General features: G+C 44.7%; 1 protein-coding gene across 1 annotated transcript in view; it reads left to right on the top strand.

Moving 5' to 3' along the window:
• Positions 1-19,532, top strand: part of si:ch211-186j3.6 (neural-cadherin) — a 106,137-nt gene that overhangs the window by 70,724 nt on the left and 15,881 nt on the right. Inside the window, exons 22-26 of the mRNA XM_049030283.1 lie at positions 4,533-4,810; positions 12,193-12,407; positions 18,085-18,212; positions 18,583-18,710; positions 19,307-19,430. Coding sequence (XP_048886240.1) covers positions 4,533-4,810; positions 12,193-12,407; positions 18,085-18,212; positions 18,583-18,710; positions 19,307-19,430 — 873 coding nt within the window. The remainder of the gene's footprint in view (positions 1-4,532; positions 4,811-12,192; positions 12,408-18,084; positions 18,213-18,582; positions 18,711-19,306; positions 19,431-19,532) is intronic.

The raw sequence follows: 19,532 nt of genomic DNA, 5'->3' as shown, positions 1-19,532 counted from the left end.
AGGTTTTTATGGCTCAATATTTATATTTCTTTTCATTTTAACTTTGACCAGCAAGAACAATATTCCAGTGTGAGTGTATGACCCCTGCATCACATATGTGAAGTTGATCAAATAAAAGATACTTTGACTTTGGACCTATGTATGACAAGGTCAGTTTATGATTCCACTGTGTACAATTCTTTTGTTCTTGGCAGCTTGGCTTGCATGCATCATTACATAACATATACCAAAGCAGGGCGGCATGGTGGTGCAGTGGTTAGCACTGTTGCCTCACACCTCTGGGACCCGGGTTCGAGTCTCCGCCTGGTTCACATGTGTGTGGAGTTTGCATGTTCTCCCCATGTCCTCCGGGTACTCCGGTTTCCCCCCACAGTCCAAAAACATGCTGAGGCTAATTGCAGTTGCTAAATTGCCTATAGGTGTGCATGTGAGAGTGAAAGGTGTATGAGTGTGCTCTGCGATGGGCTGGCCCCCCATCATGGGTTGTTCCCTGCCTCGTGCCCATTGCCTCCAGGATAGGCTCCGGACCCCCGTGACCCAGTAGGATAAGCGGTTTGGAAAATGGATGGATGGATACTGAAGCAAGGCCTCTGCAGTAACCCTGAGGGGTCCCTTCTGTGGGGCATCCCTCTCTCACAGTGTCTCACTAAGCAGACCCACAATAGTCTTCGCTATTAAAGTGACTAATGTTATATATATCGTCAGTCAGGAAGAGCTTCTGACATAAAATACAACAAAGGATAACATTTGAAAAAGTATAAAACAAATATGTAAGGAAAGAAAAATAAAATTCAATATTTAAATTAAATTGCAGCTAAATTTCAAAAGAAATATGCAAACACTGAACTGCTATGGTAAAACCATGTTTTGTTGTGCAACTTGCAGTTGTGTTATAATGGAATATATGCATTCAATGTCTGTCCAGAGTACAAGTACCTATAGTGTAGGCAGCAGAAGAGGCCCTGTGTTAGAGATGCTGGACTAGTATTCAGGCATGCAGTCCACATGCCTCACCTGCCTGAGGGAGTCCCATCAAGGGCCTCCTCCTTACCTCATTTACTCATCCATCGCCCAGGTCCATCATGTCGAACTCTGCCCTTTAATCAATGCGCCCTTTTATCATTTTCCCTCATTTTCATCAGGCGAGTGAAAAAGCAAGGAGGCAGCAGTGCTGGCATTGCTCAATTATTTTCCCTTTCGCATCAGGATTCTGGGAGTTTCTTTGTAGCCGTGTATCAGAGTCCACCATAGCATGTGGTTAGAGTTAAGATGAGGACTTAGGGGATGTGAAGGCGAAGCATATTAATGTCTGGAATTATAATGCTTGTAAATATTTGACTGGGTTCGTTCTCGGCCGTCGTGCCTGAACTTTAACTCGCAGATTAGCATTGTATGATTTGGACAGATATATATGTGTACATGGAAGTGTGTGTGCATTTAAATGCACCTACATGCCTCTGATGACCTAGAGACTTCAGATTCACCCAATAGGTGTAATACGGCATCATTATGTGTTTGAAAAGTGTTCAGGGCCCTTGGGACTGAAAGTTCCCCCTTGGCGCTCCTTTAGCGTTCTGCAGAAGCTTGGATCGATACCGGAATGTCATTTACCTGCGGAAGAGGGAATGTGTCTGTGAACTTTGACCTACTGCCGTTTCTCTTGCGCGTACACTTCTTGCCTTCGGCAAAGGGGATAATTTCACATGTGCGATGACATTTGAGGGGACAACAGCCTTGTCTACGCGTATAGACTCTACTGCTCTAACTGTTTACAGCTACTGGATTGTTTCTGTGACATGATGCTAAGGACCAGAGTTGATCCGTGCATTGTGCCATCTGTCCAGCGCACTTAAAGAACAGTCTGAAAATTTAAATATTTGTTGCAATCGAAGCGTATTTATAAGAGCTATGACAATAGCGAAATCAAAGAGGAGACCTCCCCCCGCTTTCAGAAGGCTGAGCTCTCAGCTCAGCTTTTTGTCTCGGGTACTAGCGACAAAGGAGAGCAACAAAGAGGCAGTATAAGGCGCATTCAGCTCTTGTTCACATCGCTGTTTCCCAAAGCGTGTTTTTGTGCCCCTTCTCTGTAATCTCGGCTGCTGTGCACTTGCATCTCACCAGTTGTTAAGCTTCCTGATTTCTGTAGACACCACTGAGGCACTGTGGTCGCAGCCCCTAGGGGGGTGGTGCGGGGGAGGGTGGGTTGCATCCTCGCTTTCATCCCCAGCTGAGCTCAACTGATTGTGGTTGATTACGATCCCATGGCAAACGCCTCCAAGTAGATGGAAAACTGGAACACAGTGAGCAGTGAGCGCGTCTTCAAGTTCACGTGGAGTCACTTAAAACTATGGTTTAGTATAGCTGGATCTTTTGGCACTTTTTCATAGAGTGACTGGAGTCTGATATTTATACTGAGCCGTTTGCAAACAAAACCAATGAAACCTGGTTTTTCTTCACAGCACGGTCAACAGAACAGGTATTCCGGATTAAGCGGCCTTGTATACACAGAGAGTATTGAAATATCACTGGCGAAAACATACTCAAACATGCTCATGAATACACTTGATTCCTGCGTGACTTTCTGCTCCACCTCACTTGTCACTATATTTATAATGATTTGTGTCTCCATCGACAACAAAATTCAAGCCCAGATGAACGCACTAATAGGATCCTAACTGGACAGGATCTGTGACCGTTGACCAAGGTTTTTCTCTCCAGGGAGGGGGTGGGATTGACACCACACACATAAACAAAAAAGACATGACTGCAGTGGACAAAAACAAAAACGAAATAAACAAACAAACAGATGTTTTGAGGCTGAATGGGGAATTGAAGAGACTATTCGCCTTAGGACTGCCATCTGCTTGGGGTTTCTGGGTAGCAGGCCGAATCAAAACAGAAAACTCCAGTTTTATCAGTGATGGGGGGAGGGGCAGGTGGAACTAATCAATACAAATAAACCATCACCTGGTTCTCAGTAACACACACACGCTGCAGCAATCACACCTCTCTCCACAATCACCATCAGCAAGTTCTGCCTGCCTGCTATGCTGATGGCAGTAAAAGGATACTTCCCAGCTGAGGTCTTTGTGGCCCAGGGCAGGAACCGATGAGAAGTGCAGTGACAGCATCCCTGTCCCCCACAATCTGCTGCCGCTCGCCAGAGCTGAGCTCTGCGGATGAGCTTGAGACTTTCAGGCCCCGTCATGGAAAATGTCATTAATCAACCCAAGTCCCTGGTACGCTCCGTTCGGAATGTTTCACCCACTGTTTGGGAATTTTCATTGCTGACACAGATTTTTCAGTTCCTTTGTTAAGAGCGTTTCTGACCCCAAATTGTCTGGTCATTTTACATTTTCCATAGCAGTTATAGTTACCTAATGAGGATATTTTTGGAGAAGTTGCCCTACAGCAGAAACTGAATAAGCATTTGAAAGTCCCTGCTTGGATAGTCTAATCCATGTAAAATCTCTACACTGGTATCCTGAGTGAACCCCCCCCCCCCCACACACACACACACACACCTGTACCTCCCAGAAATATGGCCTGCAGATGAAGGCAACCGCAATTTCATGAGCACTTGATGAATGAGTAGATAAAATCCTTGAGAAATCATGCAATGTCATGTACTGTAAATATTAGCCTGCGGGTTCTTGAGTGTGATCGTGTAATTTTATTTTTTTATGGCATTTTGTGTTTTAAGTTAATTTGACAGCTTGTTGTTTTCTATTATTTGCAGTGTGCTTGTTTACATGTCATTATGTGAAAATGTTTGTGCACTTGTGACCAAATCTCGATGATGGAGGCAGGTGTTTCTGACATGACACCTTTGCCTCTCCTCCCATGGGAGTACACTGAGTCAATGATTTCAGTCTGTTCTGGGTTTTTAAATTCTGGGAATTTAAGTTACTTAATTGGTCTGAATGTGCTAGAATGTTATGATGTTGCATTACTCAGCAGAAAGGAGTAAAATATTTGTGAGGACTCTTTTTCAGCCGTTCAACCGTTTCCTGGGTAGTGGTCACTTTCTCTGGAAGCTTCCGACAGTAGAACATTTTCTTCCCTGGGGAAGACAGGAAGCGTTTCCATTTTGCGTTTGAGAAATTGGTGAAATTAGGATGGGAGATAAACAATACTATCTGTTCATTTTCTCTATCTTCCACCTCCTGAGAAAGTGAGATTTGGATGCTTCTTCCCACAGCTCTTACAGACTGTATCAGCCAAATCCATTGTGTGATAAAGTCTTGCCATGATTCATGTCTTAATTTAGGATTGCCACTTTCTCACTTCCTCTGATTCTGTCGTTCTGTGTCTCAACTCCCTCCCTTTGTCACCCTCCTCCTTTTGTCTCTCCCTCTCTTTATTCCCCTCTCCCTCCTTCCACACATCCCCACCTCCCTTCTCCACTTGTCTCTCCCTGTCTCTCCTTCCCTCTGCATTCCTCTTCATCGCTTCTCCTCTCTTCTCTTCCTTTCTCTTTCCCATCTCCATCCCCCCCACACACCCCTTCTTCCCTCGTCATCCTCACCCAGCTGCAGTCGTACCTCCAGGTGAACATCAGCCAGGTGCACGTGGATGAGTGCGCAGACGTGGACTGCGCTGGCAGGGGCGGCTGTGCCGATCAGCTGACCATCAGCGATGCACCCGTTGTGGTGGATTCTGGAAGCGTGTCGCTGGTATCTGTGACGGTGACAGCAACCCCCATGTGTGGCTGCCTGGGACGGGAGCACATGCACCAGTCGTGTGCCTCCTACCCGTGGAACCCCTGTCTCAATGGAGGAGAATGCATAGAAACCCAGAGTGGGTACAGGTGAGCAGAGTCTAGCACTGGTTACCCATATGCATATTACATTCAAAGTGGATGCAGGTAGCCCTGGGGGTGGTGCATGGTTCAGTGGGTTAAGTTGTGTGCACCGGTTAGAACCCTGTCCTCAACAGAATAGTTACATCACCATTGGGCCCATTAGCAAGGCCCAAATTCCCCCCAAAAATGCTACAGTGGTGCTGGATAAATGACTAACTGCTTAGACCCCAAGCTCCACCATGTGTGTGTATGTGTTTCAAAGGAGAGCAGGATGGGACATGTGAAAAGAAGCATTTCAGTGTTTCTCTATTGATACTTGAGCAAATGACTAATTAAGCATTTTTCACTTCACTAGCTTTTCTTCAGTCCTACTAAATACACATGGTGAGCAGGCTGTACACCTAGGCTCTGTGTTTTCACTCATTATGCAGTATGAGAGAGCAAGGCGTCAATATAGGGTTTGGCTGTCATCAGCACTTTATTATTTTATGCTGAAGGTCTTTGCGGTCTCCTCGAAACCTTGTGTCGAGAGGAATACGAAAGCGAATTTAAACGTGCAGCCGGCCGGAGATGTGAGAGAAATAATTTTAATCTATTATATCCCTTATTGGTAGTTTAGCAGTTCTAGAAAATCCTGTTTTAAAGAGTGGTTCTTAGGATAGTAGGCTAGGTTGCATTTATGTTTTGACATTTATCCCATTTAACCCTTCAGTTTGATGCTTGCTCTATTTTATGCTGGCAATATAATTTTAGTGATGGGAGGTATTGTGTTAGGGTACCGTGACCAGATAGGGCCACTCCCTGGAGGTCAGCAGTCGATGCTATAGATGTTCACCTGGTCGGGAATGAAGTAGCTGGCTGGGCGAGCGCCGAGGAAGCGAGCGGTATTTTCGAGAGGCTGTCTGGCTTGCTCTGGGGGCTTCCAATAAAGGGGAAATGAAGCACTCTTCAAAGGCTGTGCTTTGCTAATGCTCCGGTACTGGCAGAGATAATAGGTTTCTCATTAAATATTAATGAGGTGCCAAGGAGAGCCCTCACCCACCTGAGCGGCTCATGTTACCAATGTGCGTGTGTATGTGTGTAGATTAGGGTTATATTACATTGTGGGACCAAATGTCCCCCACAATCTGATAAAAACCTGTTATTTTGATGCTGTCTCCACAACATCAAATAACCTGTTATTTTTCAGGTCTCCACAAAGATCTATGAATGCAGTCAAAAAGTAAAAATGCCAAAAGTCTATTTTGTTTGATTACTTATGGTTAAGGTTAGGACTGGGTAAGGGTTAAGGTCATCATGTTGGGATTAGAGTTGTCCCCAAAGAAATGAATGGAGAGTCCCCTCAAAGGTATAATTACAAACCTGTGTGTGTGTGTGTGTGTGTGTGTGTGTGCTCGGGTGTCCAATGGCACCTATATTTTAATGCTTTTACATAAATGCATTCATGATCATGTGTTATGCGAGTGGCTTTGAGTACATGCATGTTTATGAGCGTATCTTTTAGCATGCGGCTGTGTGTTCATATGTTATGTATGTGTGTATTGTGTATGTGTGCATCATGTTTGGAGGTTTGTGCGTGTTATGTGTATATAATGTATGTGTGTATAGTGTTGGTGTTTTTCGTGTGTGTGTTATGTGAGTATATGTTAGTATTATGCAGTGTCGGGCATTTCAGGTTAAGAAGCTACAAATCCAGATCACGATTTCATTTCAACCAACAAGTTGAGCATAAAGAGTCACAGTCACCAAGTTCTCAACTGGTTGGTAGAAACAAAATTTTGGTCTGGATTCATTCTGGACCCGAAATGGCCAACACTGGTGTTATGTGTGTTTTGTGTGTGTGTGTGTGTGTGTGTGTGTGTGTGTGTGTGTGTGACCAAATGTTCCCCACAACGTATTTAGTTTGGTTACATATGGTTAAGGTTTGGGCTGGGTTAGGGTTAGGGTTGTCATGTTGGGATTAAAGTTATCCCCATAGAAATGGACGGAGAGTCCCCACAAAGATTTAATTACAATCTTGTGTGTGTGTGTGTGTGTGTTTGTGTGAGTGTGTGTGTGTGTGCTTGTGTATGTGTGTGTGTGTGTTTGTGTGTGTGTGTGTGTGTTTGTGTGTGTGTATGTGTTTGTGAGTGTGTGTGTGTGTGTGTGTGTGTGTGTGTGAGTGTGAGTGACTGCGCACAGATCTCTCCTCCTGGCCGGTACAGTGTACAGTGCAGCACAGGCATGACTCCCGGATCCTCTGTCTCATTACTCGCCTGTGTCCCCTAATTGGGCCGAGTCTCCATGCTGCCCTCACCTCACTGCTCCCGCCGGCCTTTTGAAGTCCTGGCCACCTCCTTGTTGTAATTGCTGCCGATGCCACGCACGCCCTCTGCTTGATTAAACACAAGGTGATCAGCCATGGGTGACGGCGCCCCTTGTGTCTTGGGAGGTTAATTAGTGGTTATTTTTTAATTGATTTTGTGGCCCATGGGGGGCTGTGCTGATGTTGTGTTGGTGTGATAATGTCAGGGACTGGATATGGGCAGGGAGTGATCTCAGGATGTCATGTGTTGGAAGACATTTGAAAAATATGGCACCCTGCCTACATATGAGGCTGTTCTGATGCCACAAAAAGAATACAAGAAAACAAGAATACAAAAAGAGTGTACAGTACTTCCATTATGCCAAGACCTTGTTCTTTTTTAAATCAACACAATGACACATATCATTCACAAGAGATAATCTGAATCCTGCCTCCTGAGATTTTCCAGCAGAGTCACATGTACTTTATGTACACGCGCACAATGACACCCTAGACACATCTGCCAGTGCATGTAGGAGCAACGTTTTATAGTCCAGGCACTGAAATTCTTAGAAGTAAAACATTTCCAGCCGTTAGAAAATCAGCAGACTAAACCCAAGATTATTTTTTAGTTGGACAGATTAATCATCTAATGCCAGACACTAATCCCGCTTTGCCTTTTTTTCTGATGTGCTTTGCATTTAGAAATTTCACAACTAGGTGATATTACTGTCATGCTTTGATTGGGAATATAAAAAGGCTGATCCCAGAGAGAGAGGTCTCAAGCTTCTGCCCCAGCAGTAAGCTTTACAGTGGTAGTACAGTACGTGGTTAAAGAAAGAGCTGCACTCGTTACTGAATGTGGGCATTATGAGTGATAGTCTCATCCAATCAGAGCACTGTTCAGTGATCCGTATGTCCCCATCTTCCTGTTATCTCAGCCTGCCTTGGAGTCTGAGTGACAATGAGCCTTGATTGCCCTTAGCATGGTCCAGGACTCTGATTGGTCAACAAAAAGCTAGATCGTTCCCCCCCAGCATTTGCAGTGATGCAGGCCGCTCAAGAATGTCTTGCCGCTGTAAGACAAGAGACATTCTCCCCAGACATGTTTTTTTTTGTCATTAAAGAGGCTCCCTGATGATGAAACATTGTGAAGAGGGATGCAACCTCCATCTCCTGTCGGGCTCAAAGTTAGCAGGAGCTGAGGCGCTCTCCAGCACTGCCTGCCTGACGAGGTCGGCCAAACATAACGCTCAGCGGGAAGACGAAACATATAAATATACCGCTTTGTATATTTATTCATCCATATTTTATATCTGTCCTTTGTAGAAATGTTTGATTTTTTTCATGACGGAACTGCACTACTAACTAGTCGTGTCAAAGTGCTTTTGTTGTGTCAAGTACGCGCCGCTACGCATGTGTGTATTGTACGAAATAAAGAGATGGCTGCTGGGATAGACACAGTTACTGCGGAGATTTTGAGATAGATGGAAAAGACCGGGTAGGAAATCAGTAACTCCGAGATTCCTCATAAGGTTTCCGGAATTACATGTGGGTGGCCCCAGGCCAGGGATTAAAGGCCTTATTTGGAAATGAAAATGAATGTCAGGGAAGATTGCTTTCTCGCCTCTAAACCAAACAAAGCCACTTTAAAGATGTTACCAGGGTCTGATGGGACATATCAGCCAGATTGCATAGCGATCTCGTTTATTTACTTATTTTTGAGGGACCTTTCTGAGGTGACACCATCTCATGGAGATGGTCGAGCAACCTCCTGACACATCTGGTCCCCGTGGGCAATCCTTGTGTCATCGAACTTCGCTTGTCCCTCTTTTGAAGGTCCCACCGAATTGGTTCCCAGCAGAAGCATGCGGACATGGCACGTTCAGCATTAATACCATAGTGCTGACTGTAAGTGAGCCCATATTTCACATGGGCAGGTAGTGCGGCTCAGATCGAGAATGAGGCTGCTGCCTGTCAGCGGGAAGCAGGAATCCTGGCCCTCGGTGGGGGGGCCATGGAGTTTGATGCGACTTCGCACTTTGTGCTGTGAAAGCTGAGCTTTAAAGGGCCGGACCGGGACCTGAATATTCCTGGGAGACAGCCGTGCTCACAGGCCTTTGCTCTGAGTCCGGATTTTGCCTTGTTGTGAGCACACTGCTGCTCTGACAGACAGGATGTATATCTTCTCATGGGGTGAACAGGTTCAAGAAGTGAAGGGTCCTGAGAGGAGGCAGGGCAGAGTGAGATGGAGCCGAATCGGCCTTGGTTTAATTGGTTGATTTAGCTTTAGCTGCGTGGCCTTGTTGGGTTTCTGGCATGGAAATCAACACCTTCCTTCCTTGCTCTTCGAAGTAGATCGCCTCATTACCTTCCATCCTCGGAGTCACAATCCACGGTGCTGTTTCTACTGAGTCTGTTTTGTAAACACTGGCGTATGTTTGATTGCTGTTTGTGTTCATTAGAAGGGAGCGTTATTCTATTAGAGCGGGATCGCTATCCTTGAGTTGTCCTCGTTTGCGTGTCACTCTCCATTTCTGTGTCGGATCAGCCTGGCTCTGGAGAAAGCCCAAATAACGCAGACGCACGTGCGTGTGCATTCAGGTTGTCAGATGTGAAGGATTCCTCCATTGCACGCAAATGAGACAGAGGGAGAGATGGGGAGGGTACGGGGGGAGAAGGAAGATTATTAGAATTACTGGTGCAGTGCAAAGAAAAATAGCTCCGCTTCTGAGGAAATAAATAAAACAAAGTCATGCATTATTAATGCTGTAGAGCCGGTGATAAGCAGCGTGTAGTGGGTTTAGATGAGGTGTAACTGTGAAAGCGATCACACTGACAGAAGCGGGATATGTGCGGGGGGGGGGACTCCATGGGGGGGGTTCGAGGGCTTTGCAGACCCCCCCCCCCAAAAAAAAAAAAAAAACATAAAAAATAAATCTCAGTCTGTGAGTGACACTGTTGCTTTCCTTACAGAATGTCAGGCTTGAGTCCTCAAATGGACTCCATCCTGACAAGGATTAGCTATAAAAACAACTCCCCAGCCAGAAATAATGTTACAAGCCAAATTCATTTTACTGTACTGCGACTTTGGAATTTTCATTTGGAACTTCTCAATGTTCGTTCGAAGACCCTTTGCCCTAACTAGAGCATTTCACAATTCTGGTGCCATTTCTGGTCTATGAATTTATTCAGTGGGTTTATACTTTACCCTGTATAAAGCAATAATCTGTGAATGTGCTCCTCTATTGGCCAATCAATCTAGGAATTTATTACTGTTAGTATTATAAGCATTAGTTGTTTTACCGTGAGTTATAAAAGCATTAAGTGGAATTGAAAAGCCCTGGATAACAGTCAATGAATCAGAATCGCCAAGTACGAAAGGATTTGATTTGGTGCAGGTGGTGGCATGAGATGTACAATTAAACATACAGTCAAGACAGACGAACAAAACACAATAAATAGGATGAAAAATAAAGATAGAAGTACAAATTGCTGTACATCTACTGATGTAGATGATAGAAATGACTTCTACAAGTGAACATAGCAGAGATGACGGATGCAGAGCTAAGGTATGTTTCTCTTTGTGGTGGATTGTGGAGTGATGGCAGAAGTGAGCTGTGCGGAGCTGACCGCTGGAGGCTGGAAACTGATGGAGGGATTAATACAGATGACTGGATCCCTAGAGTGGAGTCCTGTGCCTCATTCTCAGGAGGGCTGTGGTGTGCATAGCGGGCAGCCTCACACAGGGGTGTCAAAGGAGCATTACCATTCTGGAACATTCAGGGGGCCCAGCACTGTATTCAGGCCACAAATCTACCATTAGGGCCCCCCGCTAAGCGACATCTACCGAAAAGGACATATGGAAAATTCTATATGGAAAATTCTTCAGCCTGAAAGTACCCACCCAAAGTGAGGGGTTCAAGGTGACGTTTGTCAGGGGCCCCAATAATTTCTAGCCGTGCCCCTGGCATAGCGACTTCATACCTCCAGGGCTGCAGGTTTGATCAGCATCCCAGCTCTGGCTGCTCTCCTTCTGCATTTAGTGAGTGATTATGAAAAGCTGATGTGGTCGTCTTGGGGATGCGTGGTCTGGAGAGGGATGCATACAAATGTTGTCATATTCAACTCGTGTGTTGTGTGAAAATGTAAATATAATTGGAATAACACCATCTTTTTTGTTATCAGAGGAATGTAATCCAATTCCAATGACAAGGCTTCATGTTAGGGTTTCAATAATCTGCAACGTTTGACAGGTTTATTGAGAAACGTATCAGAAATGGAAAGATGAGAAAGGTGATTGTAATTGTTTGTAATGATTTGTACCACCTATTCCCTATTCTGGGATAAGTGCTTAGAGAATGGATGGATGGATGGATGGATGGATGGGTGGATGGATGGATGGATGGATGGATGGATGGGTGGATGGATGGATGGATGGATGGATGGTGAATTCTGCTTTTGTTTTAAGGATAAATCAGCAACTTGCTAGATTACATTGGGAAATAAGAGTTTGGCTCACGGGAAATCCCCCATATCACATGGCTCTGTCTGCCAGGTCGCCCCTGCTCTCCTACAGAAAACCCTGGCTCTTTTCAGATACAATTGGCCACCACTGGGTAACAGCATATATACTGAGAAATACAAGATCCTCAGCAGGGAGACCAGTGGTAGCCCATAAGATTCCAATAGATGTTTTGAAGACCAAACACGCTGAATCACAGATAAGACCAGATGCAAGAGAGCAGCCATCTGCTGTACGAGGAGCATGTCTGGGTAACACTTTATTCCATAATCACAGGGAAGAGAAGAGACTGCTTCATCCAGAGGTATTCGTTAGTTTAACGAGCTGTTTCAGCACTATGGAGCTGTGTGTAGTTGGGTTTATACATATTTTATAGGTACGGGAAGACATACGGCAGTTGGGTGTCGCATTTCTCTGTTTTATAATAATGGAGGGTTTGAGATAAAAAGGCCTTGAGGGACGAGATTCAAATTCAGATGAGGCCCCTTGAGTAGTAGTACAGTTATAGTAAGAGATGCGGGAATATCACTCCAGAAAGTGGCAGTAAAGCAGGCCCATCATGATGTTTTTGTTCTGCAGATGCCAGTGCCCACCGCAGTATGAGGGTCCGGAATGCCAGCAGACCAAGCACAGTTTCCACGGCAACGGCTACGCTTGGTTTCCTCCCATAAGGCCATGCTTCGAGAGCCACCTTTCCCTGGAGTTCATTACGGAGGTCTCTGACGGATTGCTGCTGTATGGCGGTCCCATGGCACAGCTACAGGCCTGGGACCCCGAGGACTTCATAGCCATAGGTACTGGTCGGCGCAAAGGAACCCTCGTGGTCAGAACTGGGCCAGCAGACACTGGGACAGTTAACCACAGAAAGCGTAGTACAGATGACAAGAGATGGCCAATACATATGGCACTGATCACTGGCAGATTCAAGCAGAAAACCCAAGTACTAATGAATACCGACACAAATAATGGTGCAACAATCCAGAACATCAATAAACATTGACGCAAAGGATCAGGGAGAACCAAAGACACAAGGTCATAAGATTAAGATTAAGATCTTTACTCATTCATTGATTCTTGTGGGGTGGGCTATCTTTGCCCAGCAGCATAATGAGAGTGGGACGGATACAAGGAATAGATAAAAATGAACAACTGAAGTTAAAAAAAGATAAACAGAAAACTGAAGCGGAATACATATCAAAGTACCCACATATCAAAGTATGTTGATGCACGATTTGTTTTAGCATTGCCAAATACAATGTTGGAATGGCATACAAAGTCATATACTATCAGAATAAAGTATTCCCAGGATAGCCCTGTAACCACCTCCCCAATCTAATCCATACTCCTCCCACACCCCCCAACTGTTACAATCTCTAGTCCCCCCTATACACACTATACTTTTCCAAAACAAAAAAAAAAAAAAAGCTTGGCTAAATAGTTCAGTTCTTCTTGTGGTCTGACTGGTTTGTTTCCTTTATTGAAAGACTCAAACAGCTGTTCCATATTAACATTAGTGTCACATGCATGATTAGAGGAGACTGACTAATCAGCACACAGTAAGAACTCAATGCTTAAGTGAAATCCAAGTCATTTTAATTGAAATGGTAGTTTAGAAATCCTGTCCTAGCTCAAAGTGTCCTCCCTGACCTGGATTATCTGATATTTGTGTACCCCTACTAACTGATACTATTTTTGCTGCAATTTGTCTAAAAATTAATCTGACTTCATAATTTCTCCATTACAGTGTTCCTGGGAAGTTCCATGAAATACTTTTAAAGTTACTGTGTTCTAAAGTGTCTTCTACAACTGCCCTTTCCTTCCTTTGCTGCCAACTAGCAGTGATGCTTCAATTTTGGTATGATTTGTCTTTAATATGAAATCAGGTGAAGAAATTCATCCATATGATGTTTTTGTGAAGAGGCATCCGTCAAAGGGCTGTGTCTTCTGCAGTCACCCTTCCCTTTCCCACCACTAGGTGGCTTTGCATTAGTGCACTTTATCTCAAAATTTGATCCAGATCTTCGCCCATCAAATTTCTCTGCAAAGTTTGACAAAGATCTATCAAATACTTTTTAAGTTATTGTGCTAAAGTGATAAATGTCTCTGGCAATGGACCATTCAAAAGTAATACATATTCCCAATGTAGGGAATTTAATAATCAATAAATAGCAGTAGCCTCTTGCAGAAGTATTTAATATATATAGATTTGAATATTTACAGATATAAGTATGAAACCCAGTAACATTCAGCATGAATGTTGGCTTGGAACAAATATGAACATAGAAGAAAGTCTGTAGAAGACAGGCAGCATGACGGGACTAATCAAGTTTTTGGAAAATAAAAATCAAAGTACATCTTTTATCAGGAAATGAATATGATGGACACCTGTGAACTAGATATATAATATTTAACAGCTCCTATCATTTTTGCTGGTGACAGTGACAAGCCCTTTCAGAAGGAATATACCCGGAGTAGAGTGCCTGGCGGTGGCTATACCTCAGTCACTGTTGGACAAGGGGGGCTGAGAATGTAGGCAGAGAGAAATCAAAGTCTGAGCTACAAAGTGAACAGAGGGAGGGAAAAACCTCAGCCGAGCGGTGCTGTTCGGCTTTCTGTTTTTTGAAAGAGGCAGAGACCCCCAGCGGCACGTCTGAAGCAGCACCAGGCTCCTGTGACCAGCTGGGTGGGGGCTGCCACAGCCTGGAACCGCACATCACACACTCGCTGCTTTTGACACCTGCCGATGTTGCGAATTCACAAGCGCTGTGTCGCACCACTGCTTCAGCGGCATCGGGAATCTGCAACCTCAGGTCCCAGCAGATTGTGACGGGAAGCGTCCCTGTGATTAATTCACCCTTCCCTTCAAGGAATTGGAAGAGTCGCAAGTTTACATCTCTCTCTTTTGAGGATGTGACTGGATTTGGGTCAATCCCTGATGTGTTTTTTTATGTATACAATATAGCTAATATCTGACATGTTCAGCAAGGTTACAATACATGGATTTTGTGTGGGTGTGTGTGTCTTCATTCGCGTACTTTTACATGTTTTGTTTACAAGTGCGTTTGTGTTTCGTCTGTATTTTTGTTTGTGTTTTTTTTCAGACATCACCCAATCACAAAGGGCTCCCCTCATGCCTCCAAAGGGGTTTCAAAAGCCAAATAAATAGCTAGTGAGTAGAGTTAGAAGGTTGTAGCTAGCTATTGCATAAGAAACAAAGAATTTATTTAACATTTAGTGTGGTGACTGTTAGTAGCCAACTGGGGCCCCCAAACTTCGCAAGGGGCCCCACACAAATGCATGATATGACTGGTGAACAATACTGCTGCTCATCTTGGTTACAGACATGCAGGAGCCATGTTGGTCAAGGGCAGATGCCAGTGCTTTAGTTTAAAAGGGGATAGAGAAAAGGGCAGAGAGAATTACATAGATCCAAGAAAAAAAAATTTCCTACCCAATTTTCAGTGTGTTAGAGATCTGTGACCATGTCCAGGTGGTTGTGGGTTCAGATTTTATGGCTGGCAGAGTAATCAAATTGCCACTGAGCCCTTGAGCAAGGCCCTTAACCCCAGCCTCCCCAGGGACGCTGGCTGACCCTGTTCCCTGATCTCCAGCCCTCCTCCCTTAGGTGCTGCTAGATAAACATACAAAACCTTAATGGGATCTGCTATGTTTGCCTTGAGCGGAGAGGAATAAAAGACACCATGGAGACCCAGCCTTCAGAATTAAAGGCACTGTTAAAGGGATATACAGCCTAAAGGAACCTTATCATATGCTTTGATTGATTTCGTTAACGTGGCAAGCAGGGTTGTTTAAAAAAACGATCATTTTTCAGAGTGACAGTGTCCTGTCCTGAGGTCTCCCTACCCAGTGTCATACAACCAGCACGGTGACCATTTTTGAGAGAATCCAAATCAAAGACTGTACTGTTGGTTTTCTTTTCAGTCAGTCTGGACCCGCCTTTCCCATTGGCGCCGCCGCTGCAACCTTGGGGAAAATGTCTCATTGTGACTCCCTATCGTCTCTACAGTCACTTCCATTAGGTCTTTAAGTTTCAGGCTGAATGTAAGCACCTCAAGGCCTTCAAAGAAAAGTCATGCACAAAGCAGACACCAATCACGCCACTAGCTGGAGCTGGGCTGGACTGGGAGTTCCACAGCAGAACGGGCATGGAGACAGAAGTGCAGGACTTCCTATACTCACCAAATACTGCTTTCATGTTTTTTGTTGCCAGTTTCTAACTGTACGGAGGTGCTGAATTAAATTGTGACATTTCAGGCTGTAGTTTATGGATCTAAACAGATCCCTGTTTTCCATTTTGTGTGTCTGCAGCAGTTTTTTAAAAATATTTATTTAAAGCATCCTGCCATCCGAGCTTCTGTGTCAGACCCAGATAGAAGCAGGTTTGGGAAACAGGGTTAATCCTCACCTCCAGCCTCTTCTTCTGTGACTGGGGGACAGATTTTGTATGAAATTGGAAAAGAAACAGATAAAGAACTGTCAACAGCAGCTTAAATGCAGATTTAAGGCAGAGTCGTGTGGGAACTTTAGTACTCTAAGCTCCGCTCTGATTCTTGAGGAATATTTTTCTTTTTGGTTAAAAACAAAGGTATATCAGTTGAAAACACTCTTGGAGTTGATTTAACCCATGTGGAATACAGTCCGCTGGTGTCACGTTGAGTTGAAGAGGACGTCCCGTCTTCTGGCAGATAGGGGCGTGTCTCCGACAGCCTTCCCTTGTTGAGCGGGTGATTTCCTCTGGAGAGCTGGCGCACTCTGCTCAGAGCGGCTCTCGGCTTTTACGGAAACCTCTGATGTCTGGTGTGTATCACACGGATTCGGCTGGCTAGTCTCTGTGTGAGCTCCACTGCCTATGGGGATTTCTGAGTTTCAGAACAGCTGTAAGAGGGCTGTGCTCTGTTCCTGGCTAAATCTCTTATCAAGTCCAATGTCCTCGAAACTCTAAGACATACCGGAGGTGAATGGTGGCTTTGAACTCATAGACACAGCCTTGAAACTGGAAGACACTGTCCTAGTATTGGAACATTTCATTTCACCTGGTTTAAATGATGCAATGTTTTTACTTATTGTACGGCTTTATTCAGAGTTAAGTAATTGTTAATCCACTTATCTGTATATTCTTATTGTAGCAGGTTCAATGTCTTACCTTAACTGTTCAAATAAAGTCAGATTTTATTTTAGTGTTTCCCAGCCTGGTCCATGTTTTTGCTCCCTCCCAGCTCCCTGCCAGACAGACCACATGGGAGGGAGCAAAAAGGCGGACTTACTGCAGGTCTCCGAGGACTGCACTGGGAATCACTGCTTTATTGTTATTTCAGTATATGTAGTCTTACAGTGAATCAAATTCCTTTTGTCAGATACCTTAAAGACTGCTTTACACAGAACATGACAAGTTAGACTCTAATGAATAAATATATATGCTGTACATAGTGGCAGTTTTGACTTGGGCTGTGTAGTTGGATGGATCGTTTGTACATTATCTCACTTTAGAAATGTGCATGTAAGAAGCTTACAGTGGAAGCGCAGTGGGTGTGTACAGAGCAGTGCGACAGTTCTTTAAATGTTATGTGCGACTGATGCAGAAGGTGACAATTGCAGATGGTTGATAAACAGTTAACAGATAAACTGTTGGGTCCCTCTTGTGACTTTTCGGTGAGATTATTTAATGCCTGTTTAGATCACTACCCATGCATCAAGTCATTTGTCCTTAACTTACAGATTTAAGGTAGAGCTGTACTGGCCAGTGCTCTTGATATTTTTGAAGAGGGCCCCTGAAAATTCAGTTGATATGATTTTTTTTTTTCGTCTTTGCCCTGTTTTCCAATGAGTAAGCGCTCAAACTTTCCAGTTGCTCCCGTACGCCCCTTGCAGATTTGAGCTTGGCAGGCAGAGGGAACCCTCAGCGTGGTGCTGGACTTTTCAAAAGCAGAGGCTGCTTTGTCAGGTTCCAGTTTTTGGGTGATTTTTGAGGAAAAGGAGGCTGGTAGTCGGCTGACGTGTTTGTTACACATTGTGTGTTGAGCTGCAAAGAATAACCTCAGCTCATGGCTTTTGTGTGTGTGTGCGTGCGTGTGTGTGTGTCTGTTTGTGTGACTGGTTTCCTGGTTCCCATAAGGGAAAACTCTATTTTATAAAAATCGGTGACTGCTATGAAACAGCTAAAAATGCAAAAACTCTGTATTTTGCTTGTTTACTTATGGTTATGGTTAGGGCAGGGTGGGGGTTAAGATTGTCATAGTTAGCGTTAGCATTTTTCCCATAGAAGTGAATGAGCAGGCCCCATAAGGATAGGTATACCCTACATGTGTGAGTGCGCGTGTGTGTGTGTGTGTGTGTGTGTTGGGGTGTGCTCTTAAATGCCTCTCATACTGACTGTGAGGGCTGGAAGTCCACGCCGACACTCTGCCATGACCTCAGGTCCTCTGGGCATGCTGATCCCCTCTCTTTCCCCAGAGCTCATTAACGGCACGCCAACGCTGAAGATAAACCACGGCTCTGGCACGCTGGTGCTGCGGTTGCCTGGCAACGTGAACACGGCAGACCGACGGTGGCACCGGCTGGACGTGAGAAGTGATGGCAAGGTGGGCATCGCTGTAGCTGCAGCACGGCTCAGGGGAGCGAACCAAAACCCAACACGCATGATGTCAGGGTCAAAGAAGTGAAAAAAGTAATGGTGGTGTCAAAGAGTTGGGAAAAAAGTTTGGAAATTGCAGTTATCTGGACTTCCTGCTGTGGTTTCAGGGCAGTATCAGTCACATAGTATTTATTCATGGGGGTGGTATGTGGTTCGGTGGTTTAGGATGCTGAGCTTGTGATTGGAAGGTTGCTGGTTGGGTCCCACAGCAAGGCCCTTAACTCCCACTTGCTTCATGGACTGGCTGACTCTGCTTCCTCAAAAATGCATGTTGCACTTGTTCAATTGTTATTTCCCCTTCTGGCATCATCCAAAAGGAAGTGCGCTTCACGTTGGACCGCTGCACCAGTGGTAATATCCTGGAGATGGAGAGTGTCACCAACTGGCTAATGACCAAGGACCTCTCAGCCTGCGAAGTCAGTGGTGTCACACCCAACCTGGACAGGTAAGAACCTGCGTCTCTCACATCCCCTCTCTGCCCCTTTAAGCCAGCCTGAAAATCTTGAATATATAATTCACTGCTTGACAGTAAACAAGTGTGCATATTAAAGTCTGTGGAGTTTGCCAAGTTGTCTGGTGCAAGTGTCTGATGTTAACCTCTGCCCATTTTCAAACTTTTGGTTATGTAAGACGTTTAATCTTTAAAGAATGAGTAAATAAATCATATTTGTTACCTTTGATCACTTGAGTTCCAGTTCATCCAAGAGCCTAGAGAGACTTTTTTTATATATCCATTTTCTAGCTCTTCATGGTAGCATGGAGGTATATTCCATTCCTAATTCTCCATCGTTCTCCATGATTTATATCACTTCTCCATTTCCCCATCATTCCCCGAGATTTCCTTGACATCCCTAATGCACCTAATGCAATGTTCCTTTTTTGCACTTCAGCTTGGTATGAAGTCCTTCGAATTAATTGATCCAATGTCTCCATGGTTCATTGCTGATTCTGGAAGCGGACGGCTTGACAGGCTGATATATTCCTTTTCCCTCACAAATTGCTGATTACTCCCACCCCCACTGCCCCTCCTCCCCACTTCAGGTACCTGAACCTGACGCAGGTGCTGCAGTTGGGCGGAGTCAACGAGAACCTGCCCTACATCTATCCCCAGCTTCAACACAAACACTTCACTGGATGCATCCGCAACCTTGTGGTGGACAGCAAGGTACAGCGCCCTCTGGTGGCTAGTCCTCGCACTCATTGCCGATTGTTGTTCTTTAGATGCGTAGCAGGTTACAGTTACTGTGTAGCTTCACCAACAGCTTTA

The sequence above is a fragment of the Brienomyrus brachyistius genome, chromosome 11 (genome assembly GCF_023856365.1).
Source record: "Brienomyrus brachyistius isolate T26 chromosome 11, BBRACH_0.4, whole genome shotgun sequence".
Classification (NCBI taxonomy): domain Eukaryota; kingdom Metazoa; phylum Chordata; class Actinopteri; order Osteoglossiformes; family Mormyridae; genus Brienomyrus; species Brienomyrus brachyistius.
The sequence above is the reverse complement of the archived record's forward strand: the minus strand, read 5'-3'. Positions and strand labels throughout refer to the sequence as shown.